General features: G+C 35.5%; 2 protein-coding genes across 2 annotated transcripts; one reads left to right on the top strand and one right to left on the bottom strand.

Annotated features, from left to right (window-relative positions):
• Positions 1 to 2,209: 2,209 nt before the first annotated feature.
• On the top strand, positions 2,210 to 7,457 carry LOC142612262 (kelch repeat-containing protein At3g27220-like). The gene is made up of 7 exons (XM_075784378.1): positions 2,210 to 2,481; positions 3,380 to 3,568; positions 3,821 to 4,050; positions 5,126 to 5,296; positions 5,576 to 5,681; positions 5,922 to 6,128; positions 7,024 to 7,457. The coding sequence occupies exons 1-7, from the start codon at positions 2,263 to 2,265 to the stop codon at positions 7,186 to 7,188; spliced, it is 1,287 nt and encodes a 428-aa protein (XP_075640493.1). The 5' UTR covers positions 2,210 to 2,262; the 3' UTR covers positions 7,189 to 7,457.
• Positions 7,458 to 7,798: 341 nt separating this feature from the next.
• LOC142612253 (uncharacterized) lies at positions 7,799 to 14,377 on the bottom strand. Its single transcript, XM_075784372.1, has 13 exons — positions 13,730 to 14,377; positions 13,579 to 13,654; positions 11,584 to 11,789; positions 11,386 to 11,472; positions 11,186 to 11,278; positions 10,866 to 11,020; positions 10,675 to 10,759; positions 10,507 to 10,593; positions 10,243 to 10,362; positions 9,357 to 9,458; positions 9,092 to 9,262; positions 8,887 to 8,975; positions 7,799 to 8,177 (listed from the first exon to the last, which is right to left on the bottom strand). Exons 1-11 carry the CDS (start codon positions 14,099 to 14,101, stop codon positions 9,095 to 9,097), a joined length of 1,551 nt encoding a protein of 516 aa, XP_075640487.1. The 5' UTR covers positions 14,102 to 14,377; the 3' UTR covers positions 7,799 to 8,177; positions 8,887 to 8,975; positions 9,092 to 9,094.
• Positions 14,378 to 14,672: the final 295 nt, after the last annotated feature.

The raw sequence follows: 14,672 nt of genomic DNA, 5'->3' as shown, positions 1-14,672 counted from the left end.
ACAATCCTTAAATCCAAAATTTTGGGATTAGCTATAGATTCTCAACATATTAGTTAGGGTCAGTCACATGTTGGAACACCACTTCTTTTTTCTTCTTTTTTATAAATATAATAATTGATTTGGGTACTACTTCAAAATAATAAAGAATTTGTGAGAAAGAGAGTTCAAGTCATCAAATCTCCATCAACTTAAAAACAAAAACAGACATTAAAAAAAAAAAAAAAGATGAAACAAATAAATCTGTCTTCTCTTCCTACAACTAAATTCCCTAAAATTGTTAATTATAATTATATTTTTTTATTATAAGAATATATACATATATATATATATATATATATATATATATATATATTTGCTGATAACAAATTAACAAGTTTCTCATTTGATCTTTTGCATGATATTTCCTCTTCTTCCTTTTTTTTTTTTTTTGGCTCGAAGACTTCCTCCTTCTCTACAATGGACAATCATTAAGGTTGTCTATTTATTTTTTCAATGGCCCTAAAAATTCCTAATCCCGACCCCGCACTGGTTTTTTGGTGGTCATATCTCAACCAATAATTTCAATGGGTATCACTGAGCCACGGTTCATTTAGGCACAGTCACTCTCAAATTTTAATAGATAATTAATTACTTAGAAAGCTCGAGTTAACAAGTCCTTAATAGTGTGTCTTGGTTGACAAATGCCAGCCTCATGTCATGTGTCTGCCATTTCTAAGTTAGAAATTTCTCCTCTCTCAATATATTCAATGCTCCCTTTTTTTATTCTGCAAAAAATAAATAGTAAGCAGATTTATCAGAGAAACTAGTCCATTTCCAAATCTTTATGGTCCGTTTGGATTGAGGGGAGGGAGGGGGAGTAAAGTAGAGTAGAGTAGATTTAGCACAAAATTAGCTTATTTTTAGCCAACTCTACTCCCCCTCCTTCCCCCCTCCATCCAAACATGCCTTTAATGAGGGGGAGAGAGACTGGTCCATTACATTATTAAGCTGTCTATCAAAATATACAACTATATATATGTCAACCTATAAAAAAAAACTACACATATGTCAAATCCAAATTCATCAATATATATATTCATATATGCATAAGTGAATTGTATAGGACATTTGAACTAACTAGTCTATTAAAATACATAGTTACTAATTGTAAACAACAAAAAAATACAATAATTTGTAGAATATAAAGTGACACATATTTTTCACAGTCTAGCTAAATACCCATTAGGCCATTAAAACTTATTATTATACGAGAAAAATGTTGCTATTGTTTTTTTTTTTTTAACTAAATTGTAATTTACACCCTTAAAGTTTTGATGATTTTGATTTAGCCTCCTAAAATTTTGACTTGATCCCCTAATGTTACTTATCATTTTAATTGGGAGCCCTTCCATTAATGATTGTGCTAATGTGACCGTCGTGATACTTAAGCTTGTCATATGTATTTTGTTGATTCAATTAAATCATGTCATGTTATTTTTGTTACTCCATGTTAAAATTTGAAGAATTAAAATAAAATCTTTAAAAATTAGAAAATTACATAAACAAACATTTTCACTTTAGAATTGCGGAGGCCATGGATCATCGATGTGAATGGGATTGGAATTGGGCTTACTCAACTTGGTCGTTCTTCAAATTTTTTTAAGGTAATTGAATTATTTGTAATTAATAATGTGTATTCTTTAAATGGCGTCGCATAATTTTTAGATGTGGATTTAGTGGATTCAAAATGTCGCAATTTTGAGTGAAGTAAAATTACACTGTTTTGAGTTTATTTTATATTTAGGGGATGACTCAACGTGGACATGAAAGCAAGAGCTCCTAATCAAAACAATAGGCAATACCGGGGGACTAAATCAAAAATTTTAAATTTTAGAGTACAAAATTAAACTCATCCCAAATTTTAATGGTCAGTTTTTAGAAATGTTATATCCTTTTCCCCTCGATTTTTCCTTTTTTAAAAAAAACACCGCGTGCCAGCAGATAAAGAAATAAATTAATTGGAAAAAACTAAACTAAAAGGCAAAAACCATTAAAAAACAAAGAAAACAGGGACTGCCGTAGTAATTTTAACCACCGAAGGAAACCGAAAAACTTGGCACATGCAAAAGTGAAACAAAAAAAGTTACAAAACCATTGGCGCCCAACTCTTTGTGTTCCTCAAACTTGTGTTCTTCTTATTCTTCTTCTCCTTATTCAGTCACCCTCTTTTCTCTTTCCCTATATATAAATGGGTTGCTTGGTTTTATTGGATTTTTATGAAAAATGGCAAGGTTTAATCATAAGTACCATTCCACTTCCACAAAGTTAGCGTTTCTATTATCTTGTGCAGGTCTTTTAGGGGTGGCCCTCATTGCAGATTTTCTTTGGACTTCGTCTTACTCGTCTGCTGGTTCTGCTTATTTGTCTGTTGCATCGAACTGGGCACTCGAGAAATCTGGGATTATAGCTGTACCAAATGCCACTAACAAAACAGATGACAAGGTAAGCACTTTAACCAAATGTGCCATTTTGTGGATACCCAATTTGAGTTTCCATTCGATGTTACATTTTCATTTACTTTTGATCCAATGGGGTTGCTGGGAAAACTGAGGAAAGGATATGGAAATGAATTTTGGATATTTGTTGTTTTGTTTCCTCTCATATGATTTAAAGAAAAAAGAAAGAAACTTTTTTTCCCCTAATGCATCTAGGCAACAAACGGATATGTATTCAATCTAGTATGCTTGTTTTTTTGGGGCATTCCATTTGATCCTATACTCACATGTGTTTTGTTTTATTTTTTATTTGGTGGGTTTCTATTGTAGTCACTGTAAATTCATGAGGTATGGTTAGAAACCGTTTTGTTTAGCACAAGCACAAGCTCAATTTTCTTTTTCTTTATTATTCCTTTGATCATTGAGAAAACTGAGCAAAATAAAATAGAATGTGCTAGCGAGGAAGAGTGATTAGATTCAAGTGGAGGGAACAAAAAGAGGGAGAAGAAGACCTAAACTATCACTAGTAGTAGTAGTAAAAGTTGACATGTTAATTAAGGAGGTGATAAAGAATATGATTTTGAATCTGATAGAATGGCGGAGAGGAATACGTGTGAATGATTCTGATTAGTTTGTTGAGGATCCATAGCAGACTTCGTTGTTTTGGTACTAAAGATTTGTTGTTGTTGTATTGAGTATTTGTAAATTGTTTTGGATTTTAGAAATTGAAAAGCTTATCCTATCTTAACTTGTTAGGCTTGCTTATCAAAATCCTAACTTGTTAGACTCTGTTAGGGTACTTGTCTCGTTCTGATCATTCACCCCGTGGTGGATTCCCTTATTTACTATAATGTGGTTTAGACTGTTTAGTACAATCGAATTCTGAATTGTCTTATATTTTGTAGAGAGAAGATGTTAAAGGTAGAAAAGAACGCACTCCCGAGAGATTTTTATCTGCAACTTTTGCTGATTTACCTGCACCTGAATTACAATGGGAGGAAATGCCACCAGCACCGGTACCTCGTCTTGATGGAGCATCCGTACAGATTAAAAATCTTTTATACGTGTTTGCAGGATATCGCACACTTGACCATGTGAGAATCTATCAATATCTGAATATTTGATTGTTCAATATTCAAGTTCAATGCTAGTTTCTGCTTCAATAGGACATCATTTACAGGTTGAACCCTTTTGTTTTTGGACTATGATTATACTTCTTTGACCCTTATTGAGGCATCACCAGAATATATAAAATGTAACTCAGTCAGATATTGGAATGTATTTTAGACTTTTTTAAATCATTGATATTGATGATCTTTGCTTATGCCTATGTTTATGTCTTGTAGGTGCACTCTCATGTTGACATATACAATTTCACTAGTAATACATGGGGAGGGAGGTTTGATATGCCCAAAGAGATGGGGCATTCACATTTAGGAGTGGCAACTGATGGAAGATACATATATGTAGTCTCAGGACAGTATGGCCCCCAATGTAGAGGGCCTACTGCTCATACATTTGTGCTGGACACCGAGGCAAAGAAATGGAGGGCCATGCCACCATTACCGGCCCCTAGGTAGGTGAATTGATTAGGATATGTGTTAACTGTGCTATATTTCCTTCTGGAAATGCAATTTTGTTCTAGCTTCATGTGAAATGCACTTGTTTGTTGCTATGATCTAAAAATAAATTTTCACATGCTAAGTTTCGACTGTGTCTTCTGATTATGTAGCTTTCTTGTATATGCTGTAGGTAACCATGAGTGAAAAATTATAAATTCTCATGTTTGCGTGTCTCTGTTACACGTGATCATGTATATGTATAAGAGTTTCCAGAGACATAATCCGTTTTTTTGCTGTAAGACTATATTGCTGGTTCATTCTAGTTATTTTGAATTATAAACAGTTTTGTATGCAATAGATAGGATTAACCTAGACAAATTAGACAGCTCATGAACCCTATGATTTTAGTAAGATGCACACTTGTTGCACTGTGTTAGAAAGTATTTCACTTGAAGTTTTATCCTATATTCATCACTCCCTTCTGAACATTCATGCAAAAACCACATAAGTTTTAACTGTTCTTAATCTTGGTATGTTGGATTTCCTCGCTTTATCACCCTGTTGTCAAAATTTCCCTTATTTTCTTACCAAATCTTTGAAACATATTGCAAATTTTTTGTTGCAACTTTTTATCACTCTCTCATAATGCTTTAAAATCCAAAAATTTGGATTATCTTACATTGTTTTCCAATTTTAGCTTCCTTATGCCTTAACAGGTTCTGCAACATTTGTAGTGGAGGAAAAAGCAGTTCCTGGACTAGCTTCTGGATGTGCTAGCATGTGATTGCAATCATGGTAGCAGCAGAAATTGCAATTAGCTTATTGGAATAACTTTTTAATGCCCTAGTCTGCCTAATAGTAGTTGGTGAGAAGAGTGAAATACCAGGATTAGCATAACCTTAAATAATGGATTTGTAGTTTGAAGAATTACACGCTGACTAATATTACTAAAAAATTCTCTTCAGTCTCAGCTTGAAAATGGAAATCTATTGAGATGCTAGCAGAGTTCTACAGTACCTGAATGCATGTGAATTAAGTAATTTAGTTAAGACCTTAACTGAAAAGGGGTTTAACAGGTGGAATTTTCAGGTATTCTCCAGCGACTCAATTATGGAGAGGCAGACTACATGTGATGGGTGGCAGCAAGGAGAATCGCCATGCACCTGGGTTGGAGCATTGGAGTATTGCAGTAAAGGATGGCAAAGTGTTGGAGAAACAATGGCGGACTGAAATACCCATTCCACGTGGGGGACCGCATAGGTTTGTTGATTTCCTGGGTTTATGTAAATTATTGGAATTCTGTTAGGACATCTAAAAAATTCATATCATTCAAGTTGCACGTTAGGGAAGAATGCCTTTTTTTTTCCTTTTCTTTTTAAGGTAAAAATAATTTTTTAAAGGGATGAATTAAAAAACAAAATGGAGCTCATGGGAGGTATTCATGGGACACACCATTTTGGAAGTTGCATGGTATACTTTGCTGACTAAAAAGGTGTGATTTTTTTTTGGGGTCTGATTTTTTCGTCAATTTTGTAACAGGGCTTGTGTTGTGGCCAATGATAAACTTTTTATTATTGGTGGTCAAGAGGGTGATTTTATGGCTAAACCTGGGTCGCCTATTTTTAAGTGCTCCCGCAGGCATGAGGTACTATTGTGCTTGGTTTGGTAATTAGTAGTAGGTTGTAATGTTCATGATGCATGCCATTTACATACTACGCATGGATAAATTGGTTAGCTGTAGTATTTTGGCATAATGAACAGAAAATATGGCATTTGTTTGCATAATCTCTGACATGCTCTAATTTATAGAACTTTCCATAGACTATTCTATTTCTTGTTTATTTTTATCTTGATTTTTACATCATCATATTCTTCACTGACTCAGGTAGTTTACGGTGATGTTTATATGCTGGATGATGAAATGAAATGGAAAGTGTTGCCACCTATGCCCAAACCCAACTCCCATATAGAGTGCGCTTGGGTGATTGTCAACAATTCAATTATCATCACTGGAGGTACAACAGAAAAGCATCCAGTGAACAAAAGAATGATCCTAGTTGGGGAAGTGTTCCAATTTCATTTAGACTCACAGGTATGATCTAGTCCTATCATTAGAAGACTCCAAATATTGATATATGCATCATTCTATAGAATCTATCTCTTTTGGAGCCTCCTTGATAAATAAAATATATCTAGTTCAATGAAATGAACTACTTGGGTAATTAATAATTCATAGGTAGGAGAATTATTTGGTCAAGTAAAACTTTTAATAAAATTTGGGGTCAGCAATCAGTTACATGAAGCTTTTGTTAAAATTAAGATTATCTAGATACTTTTCCTTTTGTTAAAATCGTCATATTTGTTCACATAGTTCCCACCCAAGTCCTTTATGGCCATATTCTTGTTCTTATGGGACCTTTAGTAATCGAAACATTTCCTACTGTTGCAGTTATTGGTCTTTGTTTCACTTATTGGAACCATCTTGTCCTACTTTTCCTCTTGTTCTCAATTGGTAGCTTCTCATACATGTAGTCGCTTCTTATTCTATCCTTTATTGTGATGTATGAATCATGAACTTCTCTTCTTAAACATGGACTACACTTACGAGAATGCATATATCCAAACAATGGATTTGCCATTCTTTACATCACCGGTCACATAAGATGGTTGGTGATTGTGAAGAATTGTCAGGAATCATGGTTTTCACTTATTCTATAACATTTCCTGTAAACATGCCGCTACAACTCCTCACAAGAACCAGATCTTGGGTTCGTGGTTACAAATTGCTGCCCTCTAAACATGAAAAACCAGAACAGTTTCGTGTCAAAGAAAAAAAATACAGAACAGTTGTGGTTTGTCGAACTATTGTGTATGACATTCTTATTGCATATTTGCATTTGTTGGAATCCCTTATTTCTAATGGTAACTCACTGTTGAACATATGAGGATTTATCTTATTATTATTATTTTTTTAATACCAAAAACAGACATGGTCAGTGATTGGAAAGCTTCCTTTCCGTGTGAAAACTGCATTAGCTGGTTTCTGGGATGGATGGCTGTATTTTACATCTGGACAGCGGGACAGAGGTCCAGACAATCCACAGCCGAGGAAGGTCATTGGAGATATGTGGAGAACTAAATTAAGTTTGTAATTACTTTTGTCTCATCAAACCAATTTTAAGCTGGTTATAGTTTCCCCATCTTTTTTAGCCAGAGTACTTTTAATCTTTATAGGTCCGGGTCATATTGAAACCATGATTATATTTTGACCTCACAATTTTACCTTACCTGTAGCCAGGCTAGATAATCGTTTATGTATTCAAACAATACTATTTAGTGAAAACGCAAACTTTGATTATTCATGTATAACTTGATTCACAATACCATTTAGTGAAACTACAAACTTCCTGTTCGGCTTTGGCTCCGCATCTGGCACTAAAAACATTACTATTAGTGAAACTGCAAACTTCCTGTTCGGCTTTGGCTCTGCATCTGCATTTTAGTGCCGTTGTCACATAATGTAATTCTAAATGATTTTTTTATAATTCAACTAACAAATCCTGATATTTCCAAGGAAGATATCCAAAGTTGTATCGATAGAATGACTTTCTTTTTTGTTTTTACTGCTAGTTGGCAACTTGGCAGTTTCTTTTGGCCAGTCTAATTACCCTTCCATCCATTTAACTAAAAAATGCTGTGTTCACCTTTCATCCATTCAATAAAAAAATGCTGTGTGCACAGCTTCCGCTGCATCCATTAAAGAAAAAAGGTACTCAATTGCACAAATTACAGAAAAATGATTGAATTAGATTGGTCATTAGAATTCAGTCTGCATTTACAAAGAAATACCTAAAAATATCTATGCATCCCTAAAGTGAATGTATTCTAATTTTCTTTTCCACTCCTTCACCAAGAGGCAATCCCATGGGCATTTGTCGATATAGTTACAACTTTTGAGGAAAGAAAGACATAGTTACACCTTTTGAGGAACGAAGTTGTGAGAACGAGGGAAGGTTGTTGAATAATATGTCAAGAGACCAATAAAACATGCACTCACTCTCTTGAACAACTACTACAGTAGGTGACCATTTAATTTGCAGTCATTGGTTGCACTACATGGTACACAGCTTCTTATAAATACCTGCAAATTAAGAAAAGCAAATCCATTAAGGCATAAGAACTGACCGATGAAGGGGCAAATCTTGCCATTTGATCCACTTTATCAGACCAAAGTGAAGGACTTCTAAACAGTTTAGTGTTGCCACTTCCAAGTTTGTGCATTTGATTTAAAGTATGAATCCAGGCCAAGAAAAAACACAATGCCAGTCTATTATTTTATATGTTATCCTATCAAACATATTCCATCCACTAGTTTGCTGATCAAAAATACTGATTACACAGCAGATTTTCTCCTAACATCCTACAAAATCATTGATTTAGATCATTTAATAAGCAACCACCCATTACGTAACACAAGCTACTTATGGGCCTTCTCATACTCCATGCATTTGAAAACCAAATTTCAGTTTTGAGCTTTCATTTGAAGATTATCAACAAGATCTTGCATCTTCCAAGAGAACCTTCAGTTCACTCCCAAAAATTCATTGTTTGTTCTACTCTAATACAATTTCCAGGAGTTGCATAATTAATTTTCCAAATTCTTAAATTCAATAATTTGTATGTAATAAAGTACAATCAACCTTGTAGTTTATGATTAAGGGGTTCAACAGTAGAATTATGTTTATGTTTTAAGGTGATTTTGTTAGATCTTGTGTCCTATACACAGGTAAATGCTACATATTAACTTGGCTTCACTGCCTATCAGACTCATGAAATTTTAGTCAACTGACCTGGATTATGAACTTCCTTTTGAACTGATATACCCATGTACTGCAAAGAAGTTCCCAAAGTTTGCAAGCATACAAAGGATATTCAATTTCTGTAAAACATTAATATACATATTAACACAAGTGTGTGATGAACAAGGTAGAGGCAACAGACATACACACACAGAGAGAGAGAGAGAGAGAGAGAGAGAGAGAGAGAGAGCAATACCTTTTATTTCAATAAAGGGGCATGAGGAGCTGGGCATGGAGATACAGTGTCATCTGGTAACTGGTTTATCAAATCAACTGTTGCCTGCAGGCATGCATGAAGCATTTTCTTTTCCAACTTAACAAGCTGAGTAGCAACTCGCTTCTTCGGGTTAAGAGTACTGTCTGCCAACTAATGTAATAGACAAAATATCAACAAAAGTTTTGGAAGAAATAAACTAGGTCTAATCAACATTCAATTACAAATTTGGAGAAGCCAAGATTACCAAAGACTCATCCTCGCCTAATGTAGTAGGGTAAGCAGCAAGCCGTTTCTTAAAGTAATCAGCGAGTTGGTCCAACACTGCTCGTTCCATACAAGGGCTCACCTACAACATTCGAAAATTTATCACCATAAGAATACATTAAACAAGAAGATCTATTCTAAGTTACTAAATAATAGCGCACCAATATTCACATGACTGAGGATTCAGAAGCACGAAATACCATATTATTGTCCTATGTACTCATGAAAAAACATAGAAAAGATAAGGAACAAGCAGAGTTTCTGCCTCATTGAAACACAGCTAGACATGAATCATCAATCTTAAAATGCATATAAATTGGTTTGATCTTTTTGGCATTAGCTGGGTGATGCCATGTAAAGTGTTTGATCTCCTGGCTGGTTGACAAAATTGGTTTGGTAAATGTTCCTCTGCTGCGTAGAACTTAGCCCCCTAGTGTCTGATGTGGGTTTTGTGGAAGGAGTGGAATTACCACACTTTTGAGGAAGCAGGAGTCCCGGAAACACAGTTGAATATTTATTTTCTAAGATTACTTTGTACATGGTCAACTGTCTGGGTCCCAGTGACAGTTATTATAACATAGTTCACTGAATTGCTTTCTTTTGCTTGTAATTTTTAGGTTGCAATTCTTTAGGCTACCTTGTGCTTTTTATTATTCACAAGATAGCTTTTTTGCAATAAAATCATTTATTTATCCCCTTCAACCCCACACACGCACACACACAAAAAGCTCAATATAAATTGGCAGGAACAGCACTGGCAAATGGCCCTCAAAGTTACATGACAATACATGCATTATACCTCAAATCCACCACATGAAAAACATTGAGTTCATATCCTAAGCATGCATTTGATAAGACAAACTTACTGCACAAATAGGACCTTGAGAAGAAATGACAGATTGCATTTCAGAAGGATCTGAAACATAACCCAAACGCAGATAAGGAAGCATATCTGCAACAGCTTCTTTTTCCTTCCCCACATATACCTGCAGAAGGACCACATTAAATTACTCATGGAAAATTACCAAACATTAGCCTTCACTACCCCCCCCCCCCCTCCCCCCCAAAATAATAATAATAATAAAAGAAGGAAAAAAAATCCAAATATAAATTTCTTTTTTTGTCCATACATGAAAAACTTGAACTGATAGTTTTCCATTTCTTTGAGCAACCATTCTTTTATCCTGGTATTGAGGATCCTCAGTATTTAAAGCAGCCTGGAACATACAGCATATAACATAATCAACAGACTTGAAGAATGATATAGAAACTACAAAAAGCAAATATCCAGATTTTACCTCAACTATCAAACGATCATAAGAATTATCATCATCAACGAAACCATAATTCAAAAGCAATTTTGAGTTAGGCTGTGGTCCACACCTGCAAATGATACATACTTTAAATTTTTAAAGGAGACACTATAGAGGAAAAGAGAAATTTGTACTTGTGGCCAGTAACATGATATTAAGTGATAAAAAAATCATACCAAACAACAATGGACTCTCCAGCCTTGTATGGACAATCAACCACTAGCTGAACAGCACCATCAACAGCGGTTAACATTGCCCTGCAGTTGCTTCTGTAAGCCAGCAACGGTGGTCCAAGAGGAACCAAAGCAAATCGCCGAGCCAAACTGACTTTCTGGATTTGAAGGAAGTAAATTATAAATCTAAATACTCTCAGAAAAAGGGGATGAAAGGCTACAATAGCAGCCTATTCTTCATAAGTAAAGGGGTTCCATGAATGGCTAGATCTATAGGGCTTTCATAATAGTGACAAAAATACCCCCAAAAGGTTGAAACTTACCTGCAAATGCACAACACAAGACTGAACAGCAACGAATGCTTGCTTGAATATCTCAAATGAAAAGGCCTCAGTAGGAATATCATATGGGTATTGCTGAAAAATGCAAATAAAGTTTATCAAAATGATGTCCAATCTTGACACAATCTCTAGACCAAGCATTGTTTTCTAGTGCCCAATAAATATGGATAGAAGAATATAACCTGAAACAGAGACCCAGCCATAAACCAGACAGTGTCAAGTTCATTGTACTCCCTTTTAATTCCTTCAGCCCTTCCAATAACTTCAGCCTAATTCATCACAACCAGAACACACTAAGCTTTATTAACCATTAAGCATTCTGCCAACTCAACTGAAGCTTAGCAGCTTTCATCAACGGCTAAATGAAGGGCATAAAGTACCTTCATGGGGCTGCCTGTTAGGTATGCCAATTCAGCTTCTGACCATAGAAGGGGAGATTCCACTGCAAGCTGTCCTCTCCCTCGCTGGCGATCAAGCTCTCTAATGTATGGGTACCAGAAAGACTTCTTCCCTTGCTTCTTCTCATACATCAGATACAATGCCAAGCATGCCAATTCCGACAATTTATTCGTAGTTAATAATTCCGCTGCATGAAGGATCAAGTAGCTGGTACAAGTTAAATTGATGAATGAAGCCATCATTCATGCAAGATGCTAAAAAAGAATGTGAACACCATGATTAATCATGGCAAATCCACACCCCTTTGGCTTTAGAGGAACGGATGCATGGACACATCAGTATGAAAACGTCTATCCTTCTGAATAAAGCAGCTTCCCTGCCTCCATCCACAAATTAGATTTCATGGACAGGAAGCAAATCCTTCTGCAATCCTCACTCCCATAAGATTCAGAAGATTGACCCAGCATGCTATTCCCATCTTCACCCCACATATAGCCTGTTTACCTCAACACACATGGACATTAATATTTATCATACAACTCTGAAACCAAAGATGCAGAGGTCTATCCTGAGTCACATGCAGCAAACCTCCCTACATCAAACGCCATTCATACATAACCGCTCATCTTATAACAATTTTTTTTTTCTTTTTCAGTAGTGCCAACAACATTTTGAATCAAGAGGAAGTACCTAAATTGATGAGGGCCACTAAATTGATTCAAGAGGAAGTCTCTTGACTATCTTGGTATATACTTTTTGTAGATGATATGGTTATAGTTGATGAAATTAGACATGGAATCAATGTCCAGATAGAAATTTGGTGAGACACTTTTATAATCTAAAGGCTTTTGGTTAAGTAGGACTAATATAAGTTTTAAAAAAGTAGAAATAAATATAAAGGGGGTGTAAGACTTGATGGCCAAGATTTACCATAGAGCGAGAATTTTCAATATCTTGGATCAATAATACATAAGATTGGGAGATCGAAGAGGATGTGAATCATAAGATAAGAGTAGGGTGGATGAAATGAAACACATCAAGAGTATTGTGTGAATACCTATTAAATTTGTTTTTATCAGGCTGCTATAAGACTAGCTATGATCTATGGTACTAAAGGTTGGGTTGTTAAAAAAACAATATATTCACAAAAAAGGTGTAGCTTAAAGGAGAATGTTAAGAAGTGATTATACTAGAAAAGATAGGTTTCAAAATGAAGAAATTCACTTAAAGTTACAGGTTGACCCTATTGATAGATGAGGGATAGTTGCTTGAGATGGCTCAGTCAAGTTTAGAGGAGCACAGTTGAAACACCAATAACAAAGATTGAGTTAATTCAAGTTGAGGAGTGTAAAAGGTAGAGGAACACCAAAAATAACAGTAACAGAAGTAGCAAAAAAAGATCATGTCAATTAAGGAAGTAACAATGAGGATGACTTCGAATATAATAGAATAGCATAAAAGAGTACATGTGGCGGCCAACCTTGACTAGTCTATTGAAGATCCATAGCTGGTCCCAATATTTTGACACTAACCCTTGGTTATTATTTTACAAAATTTTGAATCAAAAGGTACACATATAGAGACCCATTTTACATTATCATGCATAGGTGCTTTAGATACTGCTTCTAAATTGCATAGCATTGTGACTAACATATACACAGAAATGTAACTCTGCCATGTCTAAAAGAGCATAAAACCATGCACTTTACTATAAATAACAACACTGCACATGGTTCCTGATAAACTCCAATTCATTAATTCGTCTCTACCGACAATGCTTACACCCCCTCAACTATTTCTAAGTCATAACCATCAAACCAAGATTCCAACTTTAACTCACATTCTTCATCTTTCAAGTCTATAAAAGGTCTCTAGCTCAATAGGCTCTTAACTCCAACAATCAGTTAAAATCCGAGATTGAAAACAAGAAAGAAGAAGAAGAACAAATGCTCTCATAACAAAAAATTGCACCTTACCAATGGTCTCGTTCCCCAAAACTCTCTCAAGCGTCACGACCAGCGAATTCGGAACAGAGAATGCAACATCACCCACCTGCAATTGCAACAACAAATATCAGAAAACCAAACCAAACCAAACCCATCAAAGAAAGAGCCACAAATTCCAGACCTGAAGATCTTCACTAGCAGCTACGTAATGTATGGGACTGTGCTTCTCATCGTGGGAGGGCCTTTCCTTGAGCAAAACCTTGCAAGGCGGGAGGCCATTCTCGTGCATCCAAGATTTCAAGTCTTCACCTTCCTCCTCCCCTTTCTTGCTCACAACTTCCCGATTCTTTGGCTTCCCATCTTTTCCGGCCACCAAGGTGTCGGAGCTCGACGCAGAGCATAGATTCCTCCGGCCAATCGAGTGGTAGTTGGATGCGAGGCTAGGGTTCCTCCGAGCTGAGAATGAAACCCTAGAGAGAACCGAGAGAGGACGGTGCGATGAAGAACGAAGCGGAGACAAAATGCAATTGCCGTGTATTGAAGTAACTTCCATTAGGTTTAGGGTTTGAGTTCGAAGAATCAGGAATATACACAGTACTGGGTTTAGGAATGAAATAGAGGAAAAGAGTGTGCTAACTATGAAGTGAAAACTGAAACTATTGAATTTGATTTTTGGGTTTTTTTTCTTTTTTCTTTTTTCTTTTTTCTTCTTTCTTCTTTCTTCTTCTCTTTTTTTTGGGATTAATATTGGTTGCAGATAATAAGTAAGAGGAATGGCATTTTTTTTACATTTGGGATTTTGTGAAAGCGGATAAGAATTGAAGAAAAACAAAAATATCTTGGGACCTACAGTCGCAGAAATGATCCTGATAAAAAGTCAGCATAACTGTCAAATTTGTTTTCTAATTTCTCTCAAAAACAAATTTTGTCTATATATTGGCGGTATTTTTTTTAGGGTAAATTCTAATAATTTAATCTGAGGTTGAAATACAATTCAGTCCCTAATTGCTTTTATCACCGTTAGTTTATTCACATTCTATTATCACTCCTCATTCCCATCTCAATCTCAGATTCAATGTTGATGTCTCGGTGCATCTAGGCTTCAGCCCAAATCAAATATGCAG

Source organism: Castanea sativa, chromosome 1 (genome assembly GCF_040712315.1).
Source record: "Castanea sativa cultivar Marrone di Chiusa Pesio chromosome 1, ASM4071231v1".
Classification (NCBI taxonomy): Eukaryota; Viridiplantae; Streptophyta; class Magnoliopsida; order Fagales; family Fagaceae; genus Castanea; species Castanea sativa.
This window is presented reverse-complemented; position numbering and strand designations above follow the sequence as displayed.

What these genes read in the sequence shown, in the direction of transcription:
- LOC142612262 (XM_075784378.1), top strand. Translation starts at nt 2,263, where the DNA reads ATGGCAAGGTTTAATCATAAGTACCATTCCACTTCCACAAAGTTAGCG. An exon ending in GATATCGCACACTTGACCAT is followed by an intron (nt 3,569 to 3,820) that starts GTGAGAATCTAT and finishes TATGTCTTGTAG; the next exon opens with GTGCACTCTCATGTTGACAT. An exon ending in AATTTCATTTAGACTCACAG is followed by an intron (nt 6,129 to 7,023) that starts GTATGATCTAGT and finishes TACCAAAAACAG; the next exon opens with ACATGGTCAGTGATTGGAAA.
- LOC142612253 (XM_075784372.1), bottom strand. Translation starts at nt 14,101, where the DNA reads ATGGAAGTTACTTCAATACACGGCAATTGCATTTTGTCTCCGCTTCGT. An exon ending in TATCAGTTCAAGTTTTTCAT is followed by an intron (nt 10,363 to 10,506) that starts GTATGGACAAAA and finishes GTCCTTCTGCAG; the next exon opens with GTATATGTGGGGAAGGAAAA. An exon ending in TAGGCGAGGATGAGTCTTTG is followed by an intron (nt 9,263 to 9,356) that starts GTAATCTTGGCT and finishes CTATTACATTAG; the next exon opens with TTGGCAGACAGTACTCTTAA.